Raw genomic sequence first — 21,779 nt, 5'->3', positions numbered from 1 at the left:
CCTCTTCCCCTCCAAAACTCCCTTGACAGGAGCCAGTTTGAGCTTTACCCCAAAATCCATGAATTTTTGTGAAGGTTCTATGAACATTCTGCCAACATAATGGGACCTTATTAGCCCACTAGTCATCTATTTGGTCTATTACATGATCCATGTGCCTACTAACAAACACTTTGTCACCTCACTAAGTCATTAGTTAGCTCACTAAGGTCCCATTATGTGGGCAGAACGCTCATTAGTTACCTCACTAAGTCATCTATTTGGTCTATTACAAGCGTACCTGCTTTAAGAACATATATGCATGCCCTATCTTCAAGCATACCTGCTTCTAGAATAGGATTTCCTTCCTATTTCAAGCATACCTGCTTCAAGAACAAATTTGTGTGTTCTTGCAAAAAAAAAGAAGAGATTTGTGTGCCCTATCTTCAAGCATCCCTACTTCTAGAATAGGCTCCTTCAATTTGGACATGATGGTGTGGATGGAGTCGATGAGGATTCTTATAGCAATATGTCGTAAAGGATTGTCACTCCATGGTAAAGAATTAGATACCTGTGCTTGTTGCGCCTGCAATATCTGATGAACCCAGCTGTTGACTAAAGGACCTTCTTGTTGTTGAGTCGATTAGATACCTTAGTGTGTGAGGCTCGAGCAAGGAGGAGACTGAGGATGGATCCCTAGCGAGATGACCTTTGCAGCGTTCTTCAGCAGGGCTAAGCAACAATGGAGATGGACTAACAGTGCAAGCGGACAAATTGGCGAAGTTCCTGGCACTCCTTGCAGATTGCCTGTGAAGTTTGAACCTCTCCCTGCCCAAGGAACACCTGCAAAGGTCAGGTTTGTTTCCCTTTCGTATCCTCCTCCTTCGATTTCCTATCTCGTATCAATCTACCTACTCATCCTTTCATTGCCCTCCTTTTGGATCTTGATCGCATCCCAGATTTTGGAGTTGTATAGAATTTTTGAAGCTTGCCATCTGTGGAGTGACCGTGGAGAGCTTTTTGACAAAATCACAAGGATCGTGGAGGGCTTCTTAACAAAATCACAATAGCCGGTGGCTTCCCTTGATGCTTTTGTATATGTGACAAGTTTTTTACGAAACAAAATCCCAACATGCTTTGGCACAAAGGTGCCGGTACCTGTTCCAATGGATGTGAATTCAAAGGGTTGTCTGTCTGTTGAGCTGAAGAGAGATGTGATGAAGAGAGATGTGATGGACCAACACAAGAACCCACAAGACGTTTTATCCTTCCTATGTAAATCACAATTTCGACGCCTCCCAAGGCCTAATGAATCCTGAGTCGATGCCGCTTATCATCACTGGCGCACATGTTCGAAAGATTACCGATGTGGACGACACGGCATTATCCCACAGATCCCATTCCAGATGAAGGAGAGGTGAGGCTATTGAGGTGGAGCTCCTCCCAAATCTTGACATCGAAGGAGCGAAAGGAAGAGGTTTTGGAGGAGGGAGAAGCAAACAGGAGGGAAGAGGACAAATGATGATCTATTCTTCCAAAAATAGTCTACTAGAGGGAGCGGGATGCAAGTAGATGCGAGAGGGAGCAACAAGAGCATATGCTAGGGGGCATGCGAGCGAAAGAAGCAGATGAAGGTCTCGAGAGAGAGCCACGAGGTTTGGAGGGTAGAGTCATCTCTCAGATGAAGGGAGAGAATTTCGATCGAATTTTGGACGAATTTCGGAAGGTCTCCTATCCATGGCATATCAACAAGATGAATTTTATTCATGTGGCCTGCCAAGAGAGAGAGAAAAAGAAGAGAGAGAGAGAGAGAGAGAGACACGTGAGTCTTGCCCAATGTGAGAGTTGGAAGAGGAGAGAGAGGGAATGTTGAATGAATGCACGTCCAAATTTTAACAAAAACGGAAACCCAAATTTGAAAGACATGCTCTAAAGTCAACACACCAACCTGAATTTTGCAATACATGATTGAGACAACGCAATATGTAGATAGATACTGGGAAGCCGTGGCGTCGGTCGTGGGCACTGATCAGTATGGATTTGCGAAGTGGCTTCTGCGCTGCGACTGGCGTCTTCTCCAGCACTCGCCCTCGCCTTCCCCTCCCTCACCACCCTTTCCTCACCCTCCCCTCCTTTCTCCTCTCGCACATCTCCCACTTCCATCACCTTCCCTCCTTCATCGACGCCTCCACCGGCCTCTCTATCACTTATGGCCACCTCCACCTCCAAATCCACGCCGCTGCAGCTGGCTTGGCACAGTTCGGCGTCCGTCACGGGGACGTCGTACTTCTTCTCTCCCACAACTCACTTCAGTTCGCCGTTGTCGTCCTGGCCGTCATGTCCATCGGTGCCGTCGTCACCACCACCAATCCTGCCAATCGTCCAGCCGAAATCGCAAAGCAGGCGTCTGACTCGGGCGCCAAATACGTTGCTACCACGCCAGCTCTTCTCGAGAAGATAACCCCACTGAAGCTGCCATTAATACTTATGGGTCACAACGAGGGAACCTCACCCTTGGTAGCCCAAACTTTTCGCTGCATCGCTTTCGTGAACCTTATTTCTGCAGACCCCAACACTAGGCCAAAGCCCCAAGTTCGGCAGGAAGACATAGCTGCAATTCTCTATTCCTCTGGGACTACTGGAGCGAGCAAGGGAGTCATGCTAACTCACAGGAACATGATAGCCCAAGCGGTGTTCTTCATGAATAGAACAGCGGGGATGCCTTGGAATTCTCGTGTGTACCTCTGTCTTGTCCCGATGTTCCACGCCTACGGCCTTGCCCTTTTTTGCAGTGCGGTTCTTACAAGGGGCTGCCCCATCGTACTTCTGCCCAAGTATGATACGGTGCAAATGCTGGCCTCTATTGAAAAGTACAGAGTCACGCATTTGCCAATAGTACCACCAATCCTGGCAGCTCTTGCAAAGTCTAGCATTGTCGAAAATTATGATCTATCGTCCCTCGCCCAGATATCATGTGGGGCAGCACCTGTTAGCCATGGAGTGATTGCCGCTTTCAGAGATCGCTTTCCTAACGTTAAAATTATGCAGGTATAGACTTGTGCCTTCTGTATTGTACTTGGATGCCTGTTTATCTGAGAAAACATATATACCGGATGCTCTTTTGAAGCAGGGTCTCCAATCATCCAATCCATTGTACCTGTACCGACTGGTAAACTGGCTTGGCACGTATGGTGATTATGTAGCACACTATCGAATGTTAGACCTTGCCAACCACAACAGTTTGATTCGCTGGCCTATAATCATACGTTAATCCAATGGCCTCATTTGTGTGTTGATGAACTTGTTTCATTGCTTTGCCTTAATGATGATAGATATACCCTCCTCCATATCTCAAGGGTTGGTTAAACTCTCTCTCTCTCTCTCTCTCTCTCTGTGCAGACATTTCTAACCTAGTATTCATCACAATTATGGTAAACACCTACAATATAAATTCTGAAGAGCTCAAGGGCTGAAGAGGTTCAGGATTACTGGCTGCTCACGAGATATAGGGTAGCACTGTCCTTCCATGAACATAGGCTGAAAATGGGAGGCTCAGAGTAAGGCCAAGTTTAGGGCAGAACCACTCTTTTAGTAAGGTGTCACCCCTGCCACCTGCTCCCATATGGCAGAGTTTAGGGCATTGTCACATTAAATCTGGCTGCTCTCCTATCTGGATGGAGGATCTATAAAGATCTTGGTCTATTGCCCAAATTGAGCTCTGACGTTTGTGTGGAAATCATGAGATTAAAAGCCATACTTTGATGTGAACAGGACCTTCATAACCCTGCCATGTTTCTTGTCTTCTCCTAGAGTCCAAAATGGAGCCTAATGGCATTTTTTATGCTCTTGTCAATAGTCTCTTTCATTTTTATATATACAAAGCTTACAATATGGGCCAATCATAATATAATCATGCATAGACTGAGGCACAAGATGCACCAGCAGTTAGGTAGCATGCCCATGATACATCCTGTCTGGCATGACATTCCCCTCTGCTAAACTTTGAACTATGTTATTTAAGAAGGTTTGGGTTTGCAAGCAACTGCTTATCCATCCATACTGCTTTCAAGAACACCTGAATGTTTGATGTGAAGTTTGTCGAGAATAAAGTCAAAACCGTCACGTATATAGAGTTTCATTTAAAGGTTTGCAAGCAACTGCTTATCCATCCATACTGCTTTCAAGAACACCTGAATGTTTGATGTGAAGTTTGTCGAGTCAAAACCGTCACGTATATAGAGTTTCATTTAAAAGGGGCAACAATCTCTACCCACTCGGACGGTTCCTCTTCAAGAACCTCTACCAACTCCAGCCCCTTGTAATGTTTCAAGGAAGCAATGCGAAACACTGAGTCAATGTTTTGAATTGAAGATCCTGCCAGTATGAAATCTGCTCCAACACTGCTCTCTCCATATGGATGGAGGGAAAAGCCAATACTATTGCTTGTACTACAGCTCAGAGGATTTGGCTGGCGGCCTTTAGGGTTGTGGCCCACACGCAGCGGATAGAGCGAGACTTCACTTGGGGGATGGTTGCATTGGCTCACGGAGGGAGGGCAGACTTAAGTGGTGATGTGGAGAGGCCAATGCGGGATTATATAGACCCCCTGACACCCGCCTCCCCCGACTTAAGGACAGTCTCACACTCAAGATTTTTTTTTTGGAAATAATTTTCATTTTTTTAATTTTTAAGTTTTAAATTTTATTTTTCTCAGTTACTCATTATTGTGGCTAAAGTCGCTTACAAATTCACTTCTTTCCCTTGTTCTTTCGCTGTTCTATACAAAAGTATGATTTGTACAATTGAAGGTATATATACAGTCTCACACTAAGCCTAGTTGTCCTCTTGATGAGGTGGCAAAGGCACCTACTCCACGTGGCAGCTTCTTTGGTTTCATGTGGCACCTGCGGCCTTTGAAAAGTTGTGTAAGGACTGAGATTTGATAGGTGTATAGCGATCCTGAGAACAAGCGTGTTGCTTTGCGGCAAACAGAATGCTTTCAATCTTGTCAGTCTCTATTTTATCCTGCAGTTTGAGAAAAGCATATTTGCATGCTACATGCTCTAGTCTATGGCCTCTTTCATGTATTATGGATACGGAGTCATTCTAAATTAGGGAAAGTGTATATGTTTGGTATCTATTTTCTGGATTTGGCGAAGGAAATGGATGCCAAATTGTTTTTCGTTTTCCATGCATCATGGGGTTTTGAAGATACATAAAAACTTCGTAAGGAACTATATAAAAGTGTAGTTAGACGATGATTTGTTAATACAGTTTTGGCAAACTTTTGACAAAGTGAGTCAATCAGTATTCACAGAGCGTGCCAAACTTGCTGACTGGTTACTCTGTTATTCTTTATTGTTAGGCATATGGTTTGACAGAGTCAACAGCTGTCGCAGCGAATGCTATTACTGAAGAGGAATCTCAGCATTCTGGGTCCACAGGGTTGCTTGCTCCTAATACAGAGGCAAAAATTGTTGACACAGACTCTGGCAAGCCTTTGCCTCCAAATTCCCAAGGAGAGATTTGGCTACGTGGACCTACAATAATGCGAGGTATAATTTTTTTTCTCATAAGAACACATAGTACATGATCTGAAGGGCAGCAAGAAATAGAGCATTTATTTACAGCAAAAAAGGTAGCATGCAAAGGATGAAGCAAAGCCATTTGGGTTTCATGCAGGTGTAATCACGATTCCTTTATCTTTCTTGTACATTTCTAGAAGATACTTGTGTTCTTGAAAAAACAGTCTGAATTTGTACTATTGGATATATTCTAGTCTTTGAAAGGTATATATATATATATATATATATCGCATGTGCGATGAAAGTTCCTTCCTGAAATAGGTTCAAGTTTACAGAAGTGAAATTGTATAGTCTTCACATGCACTCGTGGCTAGAATGAAGAGACTGTGGACTACTGTCTGATTAGCTTTCCCCCTTAGTGCTAGCCTTTGTCACGGCTGAGTCTGCCTTTGCCTTCGGAGTGCTGAAAGAAACTCAAAATGAATAGCTTTGATAAATGGATGTTCAAGTATGTGGGTGTGTGTGGATGCGTATTTGTGAGAGCATATGTTTATACTATGGTCTACACCCACTGTTTGGTGCGGATGAGGTTGGTGGGAATGACATAGCTGCTTACGTGATGGAGTTTATGGTTTTCAACCTTGTGACTGTCATGACATTGAAACTGCACTATGTTGTGTTTTCAAAGGATGAGTTTAGGTTCATCTAGATATGTATATCAGGTTTACAAAACTCCATATCGAAGCCTGATTGGTGGATGCCATTTTAGATCTACCAAAATTTTAAGGGGTGAATTATTCATTTCTTGTATGTTCTGCCTCATAAAAAATGCAGGTTATCTTGGTAGGCCTGAAGAAACAGCAGCAACTATTGATGAAAAGGGTTGGCTTCATACTGGAGACTTGGGCTACATTGATGCAGATGGCTATGTCTTTGTTGTTGACCGTTTGAAGGAGCTGATAAAATACAAAGGTTATCAGGTATTGCAAGGTCTTAAACATTTCAAGCACGTACTCTACCCATGCTAAAGTGGTTGACAGCAGATCTTCTAGTCTTTATCTATAAACTTTAACTTTCCTCTTGAGAAATGTAGAAGTCTTTATTGTAACAAGTGCTGAAAGTTAAAAACAGACAAAATTATAGCGGCTTCATCAAATGGGGAAACAGTGAGCAGGTGGCTGGAAGAGGATAGATGGAGAGATATATTCAAAGATTAACAGAGGGCAGAGAATGGGTGCACATGAGTCACCTTGCCAATGCCTCGTAAAATGTGTAGGAGGTCAGTCCTAAAAGACATAAGAATCTGAGAAATATCAAGGAACTGGCCACTCATGAAACCTTTAACTAAACATCTACAAACAAATCATGGTCTTCTGGTTCAATTCACACTTGTAAAGCACACACACAAGCAGCTGGAACTCAGATTTACAGCACCAAGAGTCAAGTACAAATCGTACTTGTAGGAATACTTTGTTTGGTGGCTGGAAATCTCGAATGGCAAAGAGAAACTCCACGATTTGGGCTGGAAGACAATTCGCTGAAGAGAGAGACAGAGTAGAAGGAGGAAGAGAGAAAACACAGCACTAGGGGCCAGAAATAAGGGTTGGCCCCCCTAGGTCTTTATTGCAATAGAAATGTGCTTGTACAAGGTAACAAATGAGGGAGCAAGGAGCTCAGTACAAATCTCAACATTCATTGAGAGCTCGGAGGCTCTTAATTTATGGACTAGGTCAAGCATCTAGAAAGCATGTGCTTTCTTTCCTCGAATAGGCATTGTTCCCAGAAAGCTGGGCATTCTCCAAAAGTAGGCACTTTCTTTATAAAGTGGGGCGCCTTTTATGCTTTTAGCTCAGTGGTCCCTTTATTAAATGTGTCTTGCTTTCCCCTTAAAAATAGGGAAATCAAGCACTCTCAAAAGTCCTGCACCTTGCACAAACAGTATCCAACACTTTAACCCATTAGATGTTAGCCAAATGCATGCATTTTAGTTCTTGGGCTATTCCCTTATGGAAATCCCCATAGTACTCTTTAACCAATGCAACGCACAGGAAAATGAAACTTGCTCTAGTTAACGAAAGTCAACTTTCTTTGACCAAAGTCAATATAAAGGTTTTGTGACATCCCATCACACGGGGACAACAAGCCTTCGTGATATGCCATACACCTATCAGCTTCCAAATAATTCCATTAGCTGGTAGCATAGAAGCTGAGAAACCTTATCTAAAATTATGCTATGTTAGCATCTGTAATGGTTTCTTTCCACCAGGGAAGCTCCAGTCTGCCAGGTAAGTGTTCTTGGGTGCTGAGACCATGTGCTGTCCATGTAGCAGCCCTATTTCCAGTCTTTTCTTTGCATGCTTGCTACCCACGTGGCAGACCATGTGCTGTCCATGTGGTAGCCTTGCTTCCACAGCCGTATGGTAGGCTCATCGACTGCCCACATGGCTCCTAACCTACGTTCAAAATTGTCAACAGTGCCAAGTCAACAAAGCTGAGTACTTGAGATGTGGTGGCTTGTTGCATCCATTTAGAGATATCTGAAAAGAAATGGGATAGTGTTTTTGTGGATTATGGTAGGATACCTATGGACCTCTAATTTGCATGATTGACTCACCAAATTGTCACAGTTCATTCTTATGAAAGAGAATATTTGGGGCACAAAGCTTGCTTATTTGTTTGTGGAAAAGTTGTTTAGCTTGTATGGCTTACCAGTTGAAATATTTAGTGGCAGAGATTTTAAGTTTACAGGGTATTTATGGAGGGTTGTGTTCAAGGAAGGTCAATATGAGTTCGTTTGATCATCCTAAACTGGGATGGACAGACTGAGAGGGTAATCAGACTCGGGAAGATATACTGAGCTTATGTCTCTTGGAGCCAGTCTGATGATTGTAAAGAGTATCCTCCACTATTGGAGTTTGCTTACAATAATGGTAAGCCACCTGAATCAGTCCATTCATGCTGATGTATAGATTCTAGCCTAGAGTGGCCAACTGATTGCTGATCCACAATGGCCAATTGATCTCTTAACACTTGAACTTTGATTACTCGACAGGTCACCTTCCACCATCTTCAGCATGAACAGCTGAATTTAGAGCATTAGAATGCGACTGGTATTCGCCGTCTCGTATATGTCTTGTCCATGACTCAGACGAAGGATCTGCCACCTGAATGAGCACTACTGCAGTTGTCTTAATAACCATGGATAGTGCCTCGTCATCTTTCTGCTCCCTTTCTTTACATCATTTACCTTCCCTGCCACATCCGTTTGGGCGCTTTGTTTTAATTCCCTTCCTTCAGTAATCTCCCAAAATGCACTTGCAATCATGTGACTCCAAATCTTGATCTTCTAGTCGGGTAGTTTGTTTCACCCAAGATCCCTAATGCGCCAAAGTTTGGAATTGCATGTGGGACACTCTCTGCACTTACAAGGTCCCTTCTTGTCACATCTTTACTGATTAGAAGTCGCCTTTCTCTTTCAGTCTTTGAACTCGAAGGATGGATTGATCAACAAGGTATACAATTCCTGGCTTCAGATCTCACACTCCTTTGAAACATTATGCTCTCCGGTCTCTCTTCCAAGCACACCACCGTCTGACAGCTCTCCATATATGCAGCCGGTTTCTTATACCATGTGAAGAGATACAGGATGCCTAGCTAGTTTCTCCACACTGCGGAAATGCCTAATGTATATGGCATATGCAATGGAAGAACCTGAAAGGAAATGCTCAATCTAACTCCGAACTTATGTTTCCACAAGAGTGAACTCACAAGGGAGTAACAGACAACAATCCAAAGTATCTCAAATTATAGTTCACAAAGCCGAGCCAAACGCTTCTTACAGAGAGCTCCCACAGAAATCCTAAGACTTGCAATAGTGGGCGGCCTGAGTCTTGAAACACATGATCCCCCTCCTCAAATTAGAGTTCATTTGGTTCGGGTCTGCATAAACCTTCATATGGGCTTGGACCTTGATCACATTATCCTTACATTCCGGCAGCAAAGTAGTCATGTGGACCAGATTATCCCTTGCTTGTGGATGGGTCATTGCCCTATCAGCAACTGTGGAAGGCATATGAACTTTGCAAGCTTCAAATGGACTCATACCAATGGAGGCATGCTTAGTATTATTATAGCATAACTCAGCCAAATGTAGCTACTTATCCCAAGTAGTCTGAGTGTCAAAACAGAAATTTCTGAGATATTCTTCCAGCCATCATATTGACCCTCTCTGTTTGGCTCTCAGTCTAAGGATGATTAGCTGTACTAGGGGTGAGAAGCATGCGCATAGACCTGACCAACTCTTGCCAAAAATGCCCCCTGAATTTGGCATCATAGTCACTTACAATCTCTTGTGGCGAATAATAACTCTAGGTTGGAACACGAGCTCATGCTCCCCAGCTTGCTGTGCCGCTCCCCACCCTCCCTCCCAATCACCCTGCTTGCTCCTTCCCTCCACCTTCTTCCCCTTTTTTGTTGCTCCTTCTGGCTTTCGCCCGCGCTCTTTGTCCTCTGGTCGCCTTGTTGCTGCCCGTTTTTGAAGTCGGGAGCTCGTAGCCACTGCTCGTGCGGATGGAAGAGCTTGTTAGGAGCATTTCTTTGTCACGCCACATATCTGGACTTGCTCTAGAGCGCCCAGGAGCCTCTTACAGGTGGCCGAGTAATTTTGGAGCATTTGCTTGGCTCTTTCACAGCCCGTGCAGCCCCCGCAGAGTTGCTCTGCCTGGTTACAGCTGGTTTCTTGGCTCTTTTCTGGCCCGTGGTCTGTTCTTTGGACCTTGGCAGCCCAGTGGTCATTGGCATTTCATGCTTGGAGCTCTCATTGGTCATCAATTTGAATGACCTCTTGTTGATGCTACTTTCAGTTTGCATTTGGATCCACGAGTTTTGAGAAGAGTACCTGGTTGAAGCTCTTGGGGTCATCCTTTCAGCCCCTCATTGATGCTCTCTCTAGCTCATTGGCTCCTGGTTCTCAATAGGTGTTTGGTCTCTTTTTGGCGCCTTTTTCTAACTTTTGCAGCCCTCACAGCCTAGCGCTCTCTTGAACCTGGCTGTGTTTTTTCCCTTTTCGCTTGGCGGAGTTTTTTGGAAGCCCAAGCGTCCTCATCTCGGCTGCAAGATCTTTTTGTTGCGCTGTCCATTCCAGTCAGCCTTTTGGGAGGACATTGGTCCTCCTTGACTCCCTTTTCCGCCCCTTTTTCGGCTCTCCCTTTCCCTTTTGGTAGTGTTGGTACTTACTAAAGAATGAATCTTCGTGGCGACCCTTGGTCTAGCAAGAGGGGTTCACATGGCAGCACCCTTGACTCCCCAAGCTGCTCTCTAGGTGGCGACCCTTGGTTTGGCAAGAGGGGCTCACATGGTAGCACCCTCGACTCCCCAAACTATTCTCTGGCAGACACACAGTAGGTTAGGAATGTAGTCCAGTCACTCCAAGACAGAGAGTGGTGGTGGGAAGGATCATTGACTCACTCCCATGAGGCATTAGGTGTGTGATTGGATCCGGGCAAGTCTAGCAATAGAGGGTGCCACATCCAAGAGGTTACCATCTACGGGATTGGACTCTTTCTTCTCCAGCTGAGTTCCACGTATACCACTTATGTCCTGGAGAAGTGCCCCATTTTCTAGGGACTCACCTTATGTACCTCATCCCTTGGTAGCATGGGTTTATAGTCGAGGACATGGACTCAACACATCACATACCTTGCTTCCCGATGATGCCCCCTTTTATAGCCGAAGCCCTTAGGCAATGGTAAGGTAGAGACTCCCTCCTCTTAGCCTTAGGCTTCTTCTAGTAGTCAGTAGAGCCAGGCCCTCTCTCGGTGCAAGACTCATCTCCTACGAGTAGCCAGAGGCAGACGGTCCTTTTTCTCAGCTTCCTGGTCTGAGGCCTCGTCCGAGACAGCCCCTCTCAAGCGAGTTTTGGAGGCTTGGTCCGTGGGATTACCTTGATATTCCAGATGATTACCCCACACCTTGGAGATGGTTATGATCTTGCAGCCCCAAAAAGGAGGATACATTGGGGTGATTGGCTCCTCCACCTGCCCCTGTTGGGGCTTTAACTTCGTCGCTACTGGAGAGGAGAAGTGGACCCCGGTTTTATTTGATCTTATGACGAGGGATCAGATGTTCCATATAATAGAGGAGTGACTTGGGCCCCAGGGTAGGGAGTTGTGGATTACTCATCAAGACACGTTTATCTACCAGTTGGGTTTCTCACCATTATGTAGATGTGGACTAAGCCTTGTAGTAGTGGTGCTCTGTGTGGGGCCAAAGGTTCAGCTCTCTTAGGTCACACAGTGGACTTTACAGTAGTGTGCTAGTAGGCTTGGGGCATATGTTCCCTTCATGATGCAGTGGGCCCAAAAGGGCTTGATGGTGGCCAACGGAGGCATGCCGATTGGCGCATGGTTGGAGCAGATGAGGGTGGATGGTAGATGCCTATAGCGGCGCTCGATGCGATGCCTCCTGTTTGCATACACCCTTCACCTTTGCCAAAGGACAGTATTTGGGAGACTGTGTCCAGCTGGTATCCCTGCTCCGAACATTTGGGTTGCGTGCTGCAGTTTTGTTATTGATGGGAATTAGGCTCCCCTGGCAGCCGCCCTTGTCACCATTTGGGAGGATATCATTTACCCCCTGCGTGTCATATGGGAGCGCGGGACTCTAGTTCTAGAGTGACCACTGAAAGGTGGGAGAGCTTTTGCAAGGCTTGGCCTGCAGGTATCTTTGATATCATCACCACAAGACGTAATTGCTGCTTCTATACACCTCCTTCCTGACTGCTAGCCCCTGTTCCTCTTAAATGGTCTCCTGTGACAGTTCATGTACTTCGAATACATTTTCCATACATTGGGAAGCAGTCATGAAAGCTGGTTTTTTGTGTTTTGGTGGGTATCAAATGAGCAGCTTGAGTGAGCCTGTCAACCACAGCACAAAGGCTGTTCCAACCTCTTGGAGTCACAGGTAACCTGTGATAAATATGTATCCATTCCTCCTCTGTGGAATAGGGAGAGGTTGGAGCAGACCATCTGGGGTAAGATTCAGTTCTCCGTTCTGCTGGCGAGGCTTAGGGCTGCGGACGTAATTACACATCCTTCCAAAGTCCCTTCCAATGGAAACTGTGGTTCACTCTCTCATAGGTTTTGAACAGTCCTGTGTGACCAGCCATGGGTGAAGAGTGCAACTCCTGTAGAACCAGCAGCCTAGACACTGAATTTTCAGTAAGGAAAATCCTGTCATGGTACCAGGTCCTGAATAAAGTTGTAGCTGTTGGATCTGCAAGAGAGGATAAAGTGCTTGCCTACATCCTAGAGAGTGAATAAGCCACTATATTCTCCTTCCCAACCTTGTATTCAATATCAAACTCAATAGTTTTGCACAATGGGAAGCCACCTTCTTTATATCAATAAAGAAAATAAGTGAACGAATGAATAATGGTATGCATGTATGTCTTTACATGTGTGTGTGTGTGCGTGTGTGTGCATAGGGGTGTGTGTGTGTGTGATAGGTGGTGGAGAGAGAGAGAGGACGTGTAGCCCTTGCTCCAGCCTTCCCATGAGCCCCCTAGCCCCCCCAAACCAGCCCGTTTGCATCAGCTACCTGCTGCGCCACATCAGAGCTCAAAAAACGGCGTTTTGGAGCTTTAACTACCTGCTGTACAGCCCGCCATAATTCCATACAGTTTCCGTACAAGTGTACAGACCTGTACGGCCTGTCCCGCCCTGCTCAGGCTGCTGCTGCCCGTTGATTCCCTGCTCCTGGGTCGTTTTTATGCAGGGTTTTGCTCACGGACTGCATCTATACGCTGGTTATGAGGGCTCTCTACTCCCCTTTCTCTCCTCTTGGGTTTCTGGGTCCTGTGTACTCTTTCCATCAACAGAATCTCCCCTCTTTTTCTGAAAAGTAGTTCATCTGGGAACTTTTACTGGTTTTTTTCTCTTTTTCTTCTACAGAACTTGTTTTTTCTTTTCTCTAAATCCCTACATCTCTCTTTCCCCTTCTTCTCCTTGCAAATACACTATTTTCTTCTTCTCTGTGGGCTGTTTTTTCTTCTTGGGACTGTTTTTTCTCTATTATCACACAGGTACCTCCTTTTTGGGTTCCATCCTCTTCCAAAGACATGGCTGAATACTCTTATGAAAAAACTTTTCAAAAGGATCGATTAGGTCAATGCAAAAAGCAAAAGCAGGCTGAGGGTCAGCATGACCCAGTGCATGATTTTGTTGAAGCACAACTGGTTTATGATGTCATGCATGAAGGATTTGCAGACACAAGGAAAGAGTGGAAAAACTCTGTTCCCTCGGTTGGTATCATGGTTGAAGTGGATGAAATTGTGGATCCAGTTAGAGAATATGCAAAAAATGCAGTTATTTTATTTTTCCCAAGTCGGATGCCACCTGTTGCAAAGGTAGGCAACTGGTTGACCCACACGCTGGCTGGCTCATTTGTTCGGAAGGTACACTATGCAGCCAGAGGTTTTTTTGAGGTCATTATTATAGATGAGATTCACAGGAAAATGCTTTTGGAACATTCGCCCCTCTTTTTTGGGCAGCAAATGGTGCACGTTTTGCCATGGTCTCCCACAAGGGATTTTCAAGCTTTGATCGGACACCGATGTCCGGTTTGGGTTGAAGTTGTAGAATTCCCGCAATGCATGGCTCACTCTTGCCTAAAATTGCAGCGACTTTAGGCAAAGTGGTTTGCCCACCACAGCCTAATGGCAACTCAAATCGATTTTGCATTCTCTGAGATACTGATAATCCCACACAAGAGTCTTAATCAGTCACGGTGAACAATGTTGACATGGGAAGTGCTTTTTATAAATTGAAATGGGGATTATTTGCAGGGGCTTGCTTTGACTATAAAAAATTTGGACACATGGCTTTGTAGTGTCCAATGAGTCAGCATAAAATGCCTCCTGTCACTTTGCCTGTTCAGATGCCCACTAAGGATCCTCTTGCCTCTATTGGGAATAAAAATAGAGGTAATAGACAGTTTTTTGTGAATCAGGATAAAGGCAAAGCTCCAGTGGTATCAAATGGGACTGCTTCTTCCCCTTCGCTTCCTGCTATTCAACCCTCAGCAAAAGGACTGAAACCTCCAATTGATGGATGGCAAAGTCCAAGAAAAGTTATTTCTATTCGACGACCTTTACCCCCTCGCACTTGGAATGGTGCATCTTCTAGTGGAAACTCTCCAGAGGTCAATTCAGGAATTGGGATCACATGGGCTGCAGTGACAGCTAGCCAAACCCTCTAACCTGAAGAAGAGGTTGCTACTTTGCTATCCACTCCTTAGATGGATGTTTCTTCTTAGGTAAGAGGCCCTGACCCTGAGGTAGAAATGCAGGGTTGACATCCTGAAGGTTGCTGCTGTACATAGCTCTTTTTCTCCTATAAATATCTGTAAATATGACTGCTCATGTCAAATGCTTTACACTTAATGTTCAGGGGATGTGTGACAGTAGGAAATGGAAATCTATGTGGCTGTATATCAATAGATTTCAGCCTGACATAGTGGCATTACAAGAACACAATCAACATGTCTATGTAGGAAAGATAGGTCATTACTGTGGATATGATATCTTCTATGCTGGGGAGCACTCTTTCTCAGGTGTAGTCTTTCTGATCAAGAATGAGCTTCAGCCAGTTATTGCTTTAAATGACAATCAAGGCATATGGATTATTCTTTAATTCATCATTCAAGGCGAGGTGTTTAAATTTGCTTCTGTCTATGCACCTCAATCTTCTCGGGATAGAATTGCAATTTGGGATGCCATGCAACGATATTCATGGAGATATTATGCCTTTATATGTAGTGATTTCAATAATGCTCCACAACAGGGTGACAGTACATCAGGAAATACTTCTATGTTAACCCCTTAAAGGCATGCATGGTCTCAATTACTGATGCATCTTGATTTGGTTGATCTTTGGAAGGAATTGCAGCCTTTGTCACTAGGATACACTTTCCAACATAATGCCCTTTCTTCTTATCACGCACGTATGGATCACTGGTATAGTGTAGCTCCACAACAAAATGATGATTTTACATGTAAAATGTGGATTGACTATGCCTTTGTGCATTCAGATCATGCACCTTTATGGTTGAGGTTATCTTTTTATGAAATGCCAGATGATAGACTGTCTCAAAGGCGACATCTGATTGTGAACAATAGCTATTTGCAGCATGTTGTTTTCAAGGTCATGGTTATTGAAGCATCTCACTCTCTGTCTTCTCAGAGCCACTTTGATATTGATAATACATGGGATTCTTTTGTTTCCAAAATGCAAGTTGTAATTAGAGGTTATGGCAAGTCTTACATGAAGACTCTGAGGGAAACTGTTGCTCAGGCCAAATTGACTTGTCAAGACCTCATTGAACTCAGTCATCTTCGTTCATTGCCCTTGCATGAGCAAACAACACTATGCCAAGCTAGACATTGTCTTCAAATCAATGATCACAGGAAACTGGCTAAATGGAAGACTAGAGCAAGACAAAGAGCTTTTACAGATAAAGGCTGCTCTTTCAAACAAAATTTTAAAAGCTTGCATCAGAAGAGATTAAAAACAAACATTTACAAGGTGCTTCTGCCTGATGGTTCATGGACTACATCATGGTCATAGCTTGCTTCTGTTTGTGTACATCATTTCTCTCAGCAGTTTGGTTCTGCAAATCCTCCTCACAGCAGGTTTGTCTGCAAGAAATTTACTTTTACAGCATGTTTCTCCTATTATTTCCTCTACTCAAGCTTTGGAATCGGAGGAACCCTTTACTGAGAGGGAATTGTCAGATGCAATCAAATCCTGTGGTATATGGAAATCTCCAGGATGGGATGGTCTTACAGTTGAGTTTTTTCTAGAATATTGGCCTCTTTTGAAGCATACATTGCTACATATGGTGAACTTTGCTTGGCAAAATCAGAAAATGCCAGACACATGGAAGAGAGGTCTTGTGAAACTCTTCCTAAAAAAGCAAATTTGTGAATCTTTGGCTGATGGAGACCTATCATGCTTATGCCAGTCATTTACAAAGTTACTACCAAAATGATTGTTGATCGGCTAAAAGGTTATTTACATGATGGGTTGCATCCTGCGCAATATGGTTTTGTTCCTTGTAGGCATATCACAGATAACATTGCTAATGCTTATGTTGGAATTGAATATGCCAAATATATGTAGCAGGATGTTTTGCTATTGCAAGTTGATATTGCCAAAGCTTTTGATACTATTAAGTGGGACTTTATTTCATCCACTATGGAGGCCTTGGGATTTTGCAAAAAAATGCAGCAAGTTATCAATTTGCTATATCAAGATAGTAAAGCTGCCTGCATACTTTCAGGGGATATTTCTACAACCTGGACTCTTGGTTGTTCTGTTCGGCAAGGATGTCCCCTCAGTGCTTTACTTTTTGCCATAGTCACTCATCCAATGCTTCAATATATGGACCACCTCTTGGACATTGGCATGTTGCATGGATTGGAAATTCCTAGCAGCCATAGCATGATCGCTCAAGCATATGATGATGATTCTTTCTTTACCCCGAAAAATACTCGGAGCGATCTCTCCATGATTATGCAGGCTCTTTCTACATATGGTTTGGCTACTGGTCTTCATGTCAATTTTCAGGAATCAAAATTATTGCCGTTGCATGCTAAAGACTGGCATAGTCTTTTGTGGCCTGGGGAAATTGTTCCAACTTCTCAATTGATTCGACATCTTGGCTATCCTCTAGGTTGGGGGCTCACTCGTTCTTAACAAACTGATTGGGTGCTCACAAAGTTGAGGGCGAAACTTGAATATTGGAAGCTTGTAACTTGGCCATTACATGTTCGTTTGCGAATAACGCAATCCATTTTGATAGCATACATACAATTCTATCTGGCTCTCATCATGTTCACGAAGGCAGATCTGGTTTCCTTTATGTCTGCTATCATGGAGATTTTCTGGTGTTCAAAAAATGGCAAGAAAAGTCTCAGATTACTCTCTATGCATCGTCTCTGCTCTCCAAAGATGCATGGGGGTCTGAACATACTCAATATTCAAATGCATATGCTTGCTCACAGGGGGAAAATGATGTTGCAGTTTATGCAAGGGGATCAGCCTTGGGCTTTTATGATTTGCTCTCTTTTGTTGCATATTGATACTTCTGCTTTTGGGCATTGGCAGCCTACACAGTGGGATCTCCTATTTGGCTCTATTCAAGGCAAGGTCAGAGGTTGCCCTTTTGTCTCTCGTTTGCTTTTTGATTGGAAGCATATTTTATCCCACTTGGAATGGAATGGCAGAGATTCTTTGTCAGGAAATTCCTTGAGTGCTGAGAATATTTATTGGTCCAAAGTATTCCACCCTCCTTTGGCTATACAAGAACCCAAGCGCTCTTATTTTCTATCTTTCAAAGGCATTTCTTCTGTGGCGGATGTACTTTAGGATGATGGCACTCTTTTATCTTTTTCTATGGCTGCTAGCAAATATGGTTTGGGAGCTCATTACCGTCCTTTATGGCATCAAATTTTAGAAATGCTTCAACCGTTCTTGCCGGTATCTCGTTTGGAACTTCAGAATAGGCTTGAGGATTGGACTCTACATTCTTCTTCCTCTTCAGCCCGTCCTTCGAAGCTCTCACATATCACAGTGCCTTCTCTGTATAAAGTGTTATTATTTCCGCCTTGGATTTGTGACAGAGCAAATTCTATTTGGCATATGGATCGCCCACTAAAGTGGTGGAGAAAGTGGCTGTGTCTCCTTTGGCATTATAAAGTCCCTCTTCGAGAATAGCTTTTCCTTTGGCGAGTCCTACTTGGCATTTTTCCATCTGGGCTGTTACTCGCGCATAGACATATTGCTCCGGCTGCTTGCCACAGATGTCTACATTCTGCTGAATCTGTGCTTCACATCTTCTGGCACTGTCCACACACTTGTGATTTCCTCGCTCTCATCCGACAGGGGCTTCGAGCAAGATTTCCTACTGTTACTTTTGGTAGGTTCTTCTGGTTGTTTGGTTTTCATCCAGCTAGACAGGGTTTTGATTTATTTTTTATTTAAGTGCGCTACTGGGCACTGTGGACTCTATGGATGGAAAAAAATCAGAGAGTTTGGGTGATCCTACTTTTCCATCTTTTCCTGTTTTTCAAACGATCTCTGCAGCAATCGTTATATGATTGCTTTCAGACTCGTTTGATTGATCATGATGTATATACAGCTTATACTGAGATTTTCAGTTGAGTAGTAGTTACTCCACTTTTGAAGTAACTATGAATGTAATTATTTTACAGCAATAAAATAATTCTTCTCACAAACAAAAAAGAGCATGTGTGTGCATGTGTGTGGACAAGAGGGTGTATGATGTTATTTTATACACACACACACACACACACACACACACACACAATATACAAGCAGTCCTTTTTTTAAAAATTTTATAAATAAATAAATAACAATAAGTAAGTATAAATAAATAAATAAATTTACAAAAATATATACAAGCAGTACTTGGCTAATATATATACACACATACACGCATATATATATATATATATATATAGAGAGAGAGAGAGAGAGAGAGAGAGAGAGAGAGAGAGAGATCTAAACTTTATGGGTTTAGTAGGTTGCTCCAGCTGAACTGGAAGCAGTGCTTCTCACTCATCCAGAAATTTTGGATGCTGCGGTAGTTCCGTATGTTTTCAAATCTTGGTGATCTTTATGTCTATTGTTTCTTTCTTTCTTAGATAAAATTTCCTTTAATTCATGCCATTTTTGCTTCTGTAAAAATCTAATGCACCATTTGAATCTTCATGCTTCTTTTCTCCTGATGTAAATCACAAATGCTCTTGTTGTTGGGCAGATTTCCTGACAAAAAGGCAGGTCAAATACCTATGGCTTATGTGGTTAAAGCACATGGAAGTGCAATCACGGAGGCGGATGTGATTTATTTTGTGGCAGAACAGGTGAGTCACATCCACAATGGCTTTTGTATGCTAGGATATATTCACATTCCCTCGCATTTGTTCTTAAAGTGCCACTTCAGATGTTCTGGGATATTCCATGAAATTACAGTTTGACCCTCTGTATCTTCTTTCAAAGAACAAATGCTGTTTTGTCCAATCTTTGGGAATCATACAAAATGGAAAGTCAAGCACTTGAAAGCATCTGCTTTATAATTTTTGCAATTGAAAATCAACCTCTTATCTGATGATTAAAAAAGAATTTAATGATACTTTTTCCTGTTCATGTATCAGCATGGTATAATGTTAGGTCAGTGTCTTTAAGAGTAGGACCCTTGCTTACTGCCATTTGATTTTCTACTTTTGAATCGAATAAGTATAATTGATTCTAGGTGGCTCCTTACAAGAAGATCCGTCGAGTGGCAATGGTAAATACTATTCCAAAATCCCCTTCAGGAAAGATACTACGACGAGAGCTGGTCATGAAAGCTGCATCCAGGCTTTAATGAGCTGATGTGAACCTCACAATACAGGCTATTAAAGCACTTTCCATAGTGTATGTGCATGGTGTATATGTGAAATTTGAAATATATCACATTTCAATTATTTTTGAAAATCAAATGCCTTTAATAACATGTTGTATCTTAACTAAATGTTAAGTGACTTTATCAACAACATAATGAAATGTGGTTTCATTTTAGATCGTCTTATTTTGAGAGTACAACCCTTGTCATATTGCCATTCAATTTTTTTCTTTTGAGGAACTATGATTGACTCTAGGTGGGCTCTTCCTGGAAAATCTATCAAGTGGTAAATAGTAATTACTATCCCCAAATCCCCTTAGGAAATATACTACAGTGAGAGCTTATCATGAAAGCTACGACTGAGTGGATTTTGAACCATAGTGTAAAGTATTCAAATGCCAAATTCATCACATTTTAATTGTTTATTCGAAAGTAAAACTCCATAGTGTTGTCTTAACTAAATGTAGGTGACTGCTTACAGGTTAGATTGATAGCTTGTGGATTCATTGTGATGCAGTGAAATATGTGAAGCATCCATTTCTTCTATTTATCCAATTGGATGTTTTGAATACACCATGGATCTAGTATGGCAATTCAGGGCTCATAATGTCAGCTGGACCAAGGATCTAGTATGGCAATTCAGGCGTCCTAATGTTAGCTAGACCACTTCAAGAAATAGTTCACATAAGACTTGTCTAATGTGGATGGTAGCGAGCTTGTTGAAACAATTGTACAATATGTGTAGGGCGTTGGAGTGGGGAGAAATCCAGAACAATTTGATGGGTTCCAAGTTTGCAAATGGAAGAGAAGGCGATCTTGTGCTTCTTATCAAGCGCTCCTTTACTTGAAGCTACTTCAGGCGATTACCTTTTTGGGAGCATCCTTACAAATTCGCTTCTGTTTCTGTGTCAGCTCCATCATGATGCAATCTTCATAGAGTAATGAAGTATACAATGATTGTTCATTATTCTACTCTTGAAGAGCAGAAGCCTTATTTTCATTCATGCACTATCTCCAAATTTCAGGGCATCCTTGTGTCAAAAAGGAATCAAGAAATTTTGACGTGTCCTTGTAAAATCTTTGTCCTCCATTAAGGAGAGAACAGGTGCCCACGATGTTGAAACAAGGTGAATGATATATCTATCATTCATTAGGCCTGCCTATGTATGGGTGAAATACCGAGAAGAGAGCATAAAATTGGAGACCCCAGGGAAGGAGATTAAGAATCTCCAAAGAGTAAATGAGAATGGCCCAAAAGTCATACAAGGGGACCCCAAATCATCAATACTCTACAAGTGCACCAACCACAAATTAACACCTAACAAGAGCATAAATAATAACAACGATTTTATTTTTCCCATGTCAAAACCAGAACCTTCACTAAGGCTACCTATGGCAAGCCGAAAAGGCAATTAGTATTAGTACTCGCGGGCATTAGGACCAAAGTGTGATTAACCTAAGCATAAAGTCTAATTAATAATGGCGGAAAGTTGGATGAACGTAAGCGCAATGGGTGAATTGGAGACAGCGAGTTAATAAAGGCGGTGGCGAAGTGTCTAGAGTATGCTGGACTGCCTTGCGACCGACTATATAATCTGTTGGATTGCCCTCCGATCTGGAGGGGAGATGGCTGAGCAAAGAAAGAGAGGCAGATCGAGGGTCAGGATTGAGAGAGGTGAGGGGAGAGCCAGGATGGCGCAAAGTTTGCGTCTCCATGATCGCCCCTTCAAACCTCATCCCCTCGATCCCTGTGTTTGTCACGCAGAGCTGCTCATTCATGCTTGCTTGCTTGTTCATCTTCCTGCGTCCACACAT

General features: G+C 43.1%; 1 protein-coding gene across 1 annotated transcript; it reads left to right on the top strand.

Annotated features, from left to right (window-relative positions):
- Window positions 1–1,585: 1,585 nt before the first annotated feature.
- Window positions 1,586–20,057, top strand: LOC147890701 (beta-phenylalanine coenzyme A ligase-like). The gene is made up of 7 exons (XM_087389783.1): window positions 1,586–1,702; window positions 1,966–3,024; window positions 5,342–5,531; window positions 6,336–6,481; window positions 19,104–19,171; window positions 19,341–19,443; window positions 19,833–20,057. Exons 1-7 carry the CDS (start codon window positions 1,586–1,588, stop codon window positions 19,944–19,946), a joined length of 1,797 nt encoding a protein of 598 aa, XP_087245909.1. The 3' UTR covers window positions 19,947–20,057.
- The last annotated feature ends 1,722 nt before the right edge of the window (window positions 20,058–21,779 follow it).

Source organism: Dipteris shenzhenensis, chromosome 18 (assembly GCF_047967505.1).
Source record: "Dipteris shenzhenensis isolate YYH24624 ecotype China chromosome 18, Dip_SZ_1.0, whole genome shotgun sequence".
Classification (NCBI taxonomy): domain Eukaryota; kingdom Viridiplantae; phylum Streptophyta; class Polypodiopsida; order Gleicheniales; family Dipteridaceae; genus Dipteris; species Dipteris shenzhenensis.
Note: the sequence above shows the minus strand (reverse complement) of the source record. Positions and strands in the feature narration are given on the sequence as shown.

Excerpts from the sequence above, each read along its gene's own strand:
- LOC147890701 (XM_087389783.1), top strand. The coding sequence starts at position 1,586 with ATGCGAGCGAAAGAAGCAGATGAAGGTCTCGAGAGAGAGCCACGAGGT. Across the intron at positions 1,703-1,965 it reads TTTTGGACGAATTTCGGAAG|ATAGATACTGGGAAGCCGTG; the intron begins GTCTCCTATCCA and ends CGCAATATGTAG. Across the intron at positions 19,444-19,832 it reads TTTATTTTGTGGCAGAACAG|GTGGCTCCTTACAAGAAGAT; the intron begins GTGAGTCACATC and ends AATTGATTCTAG.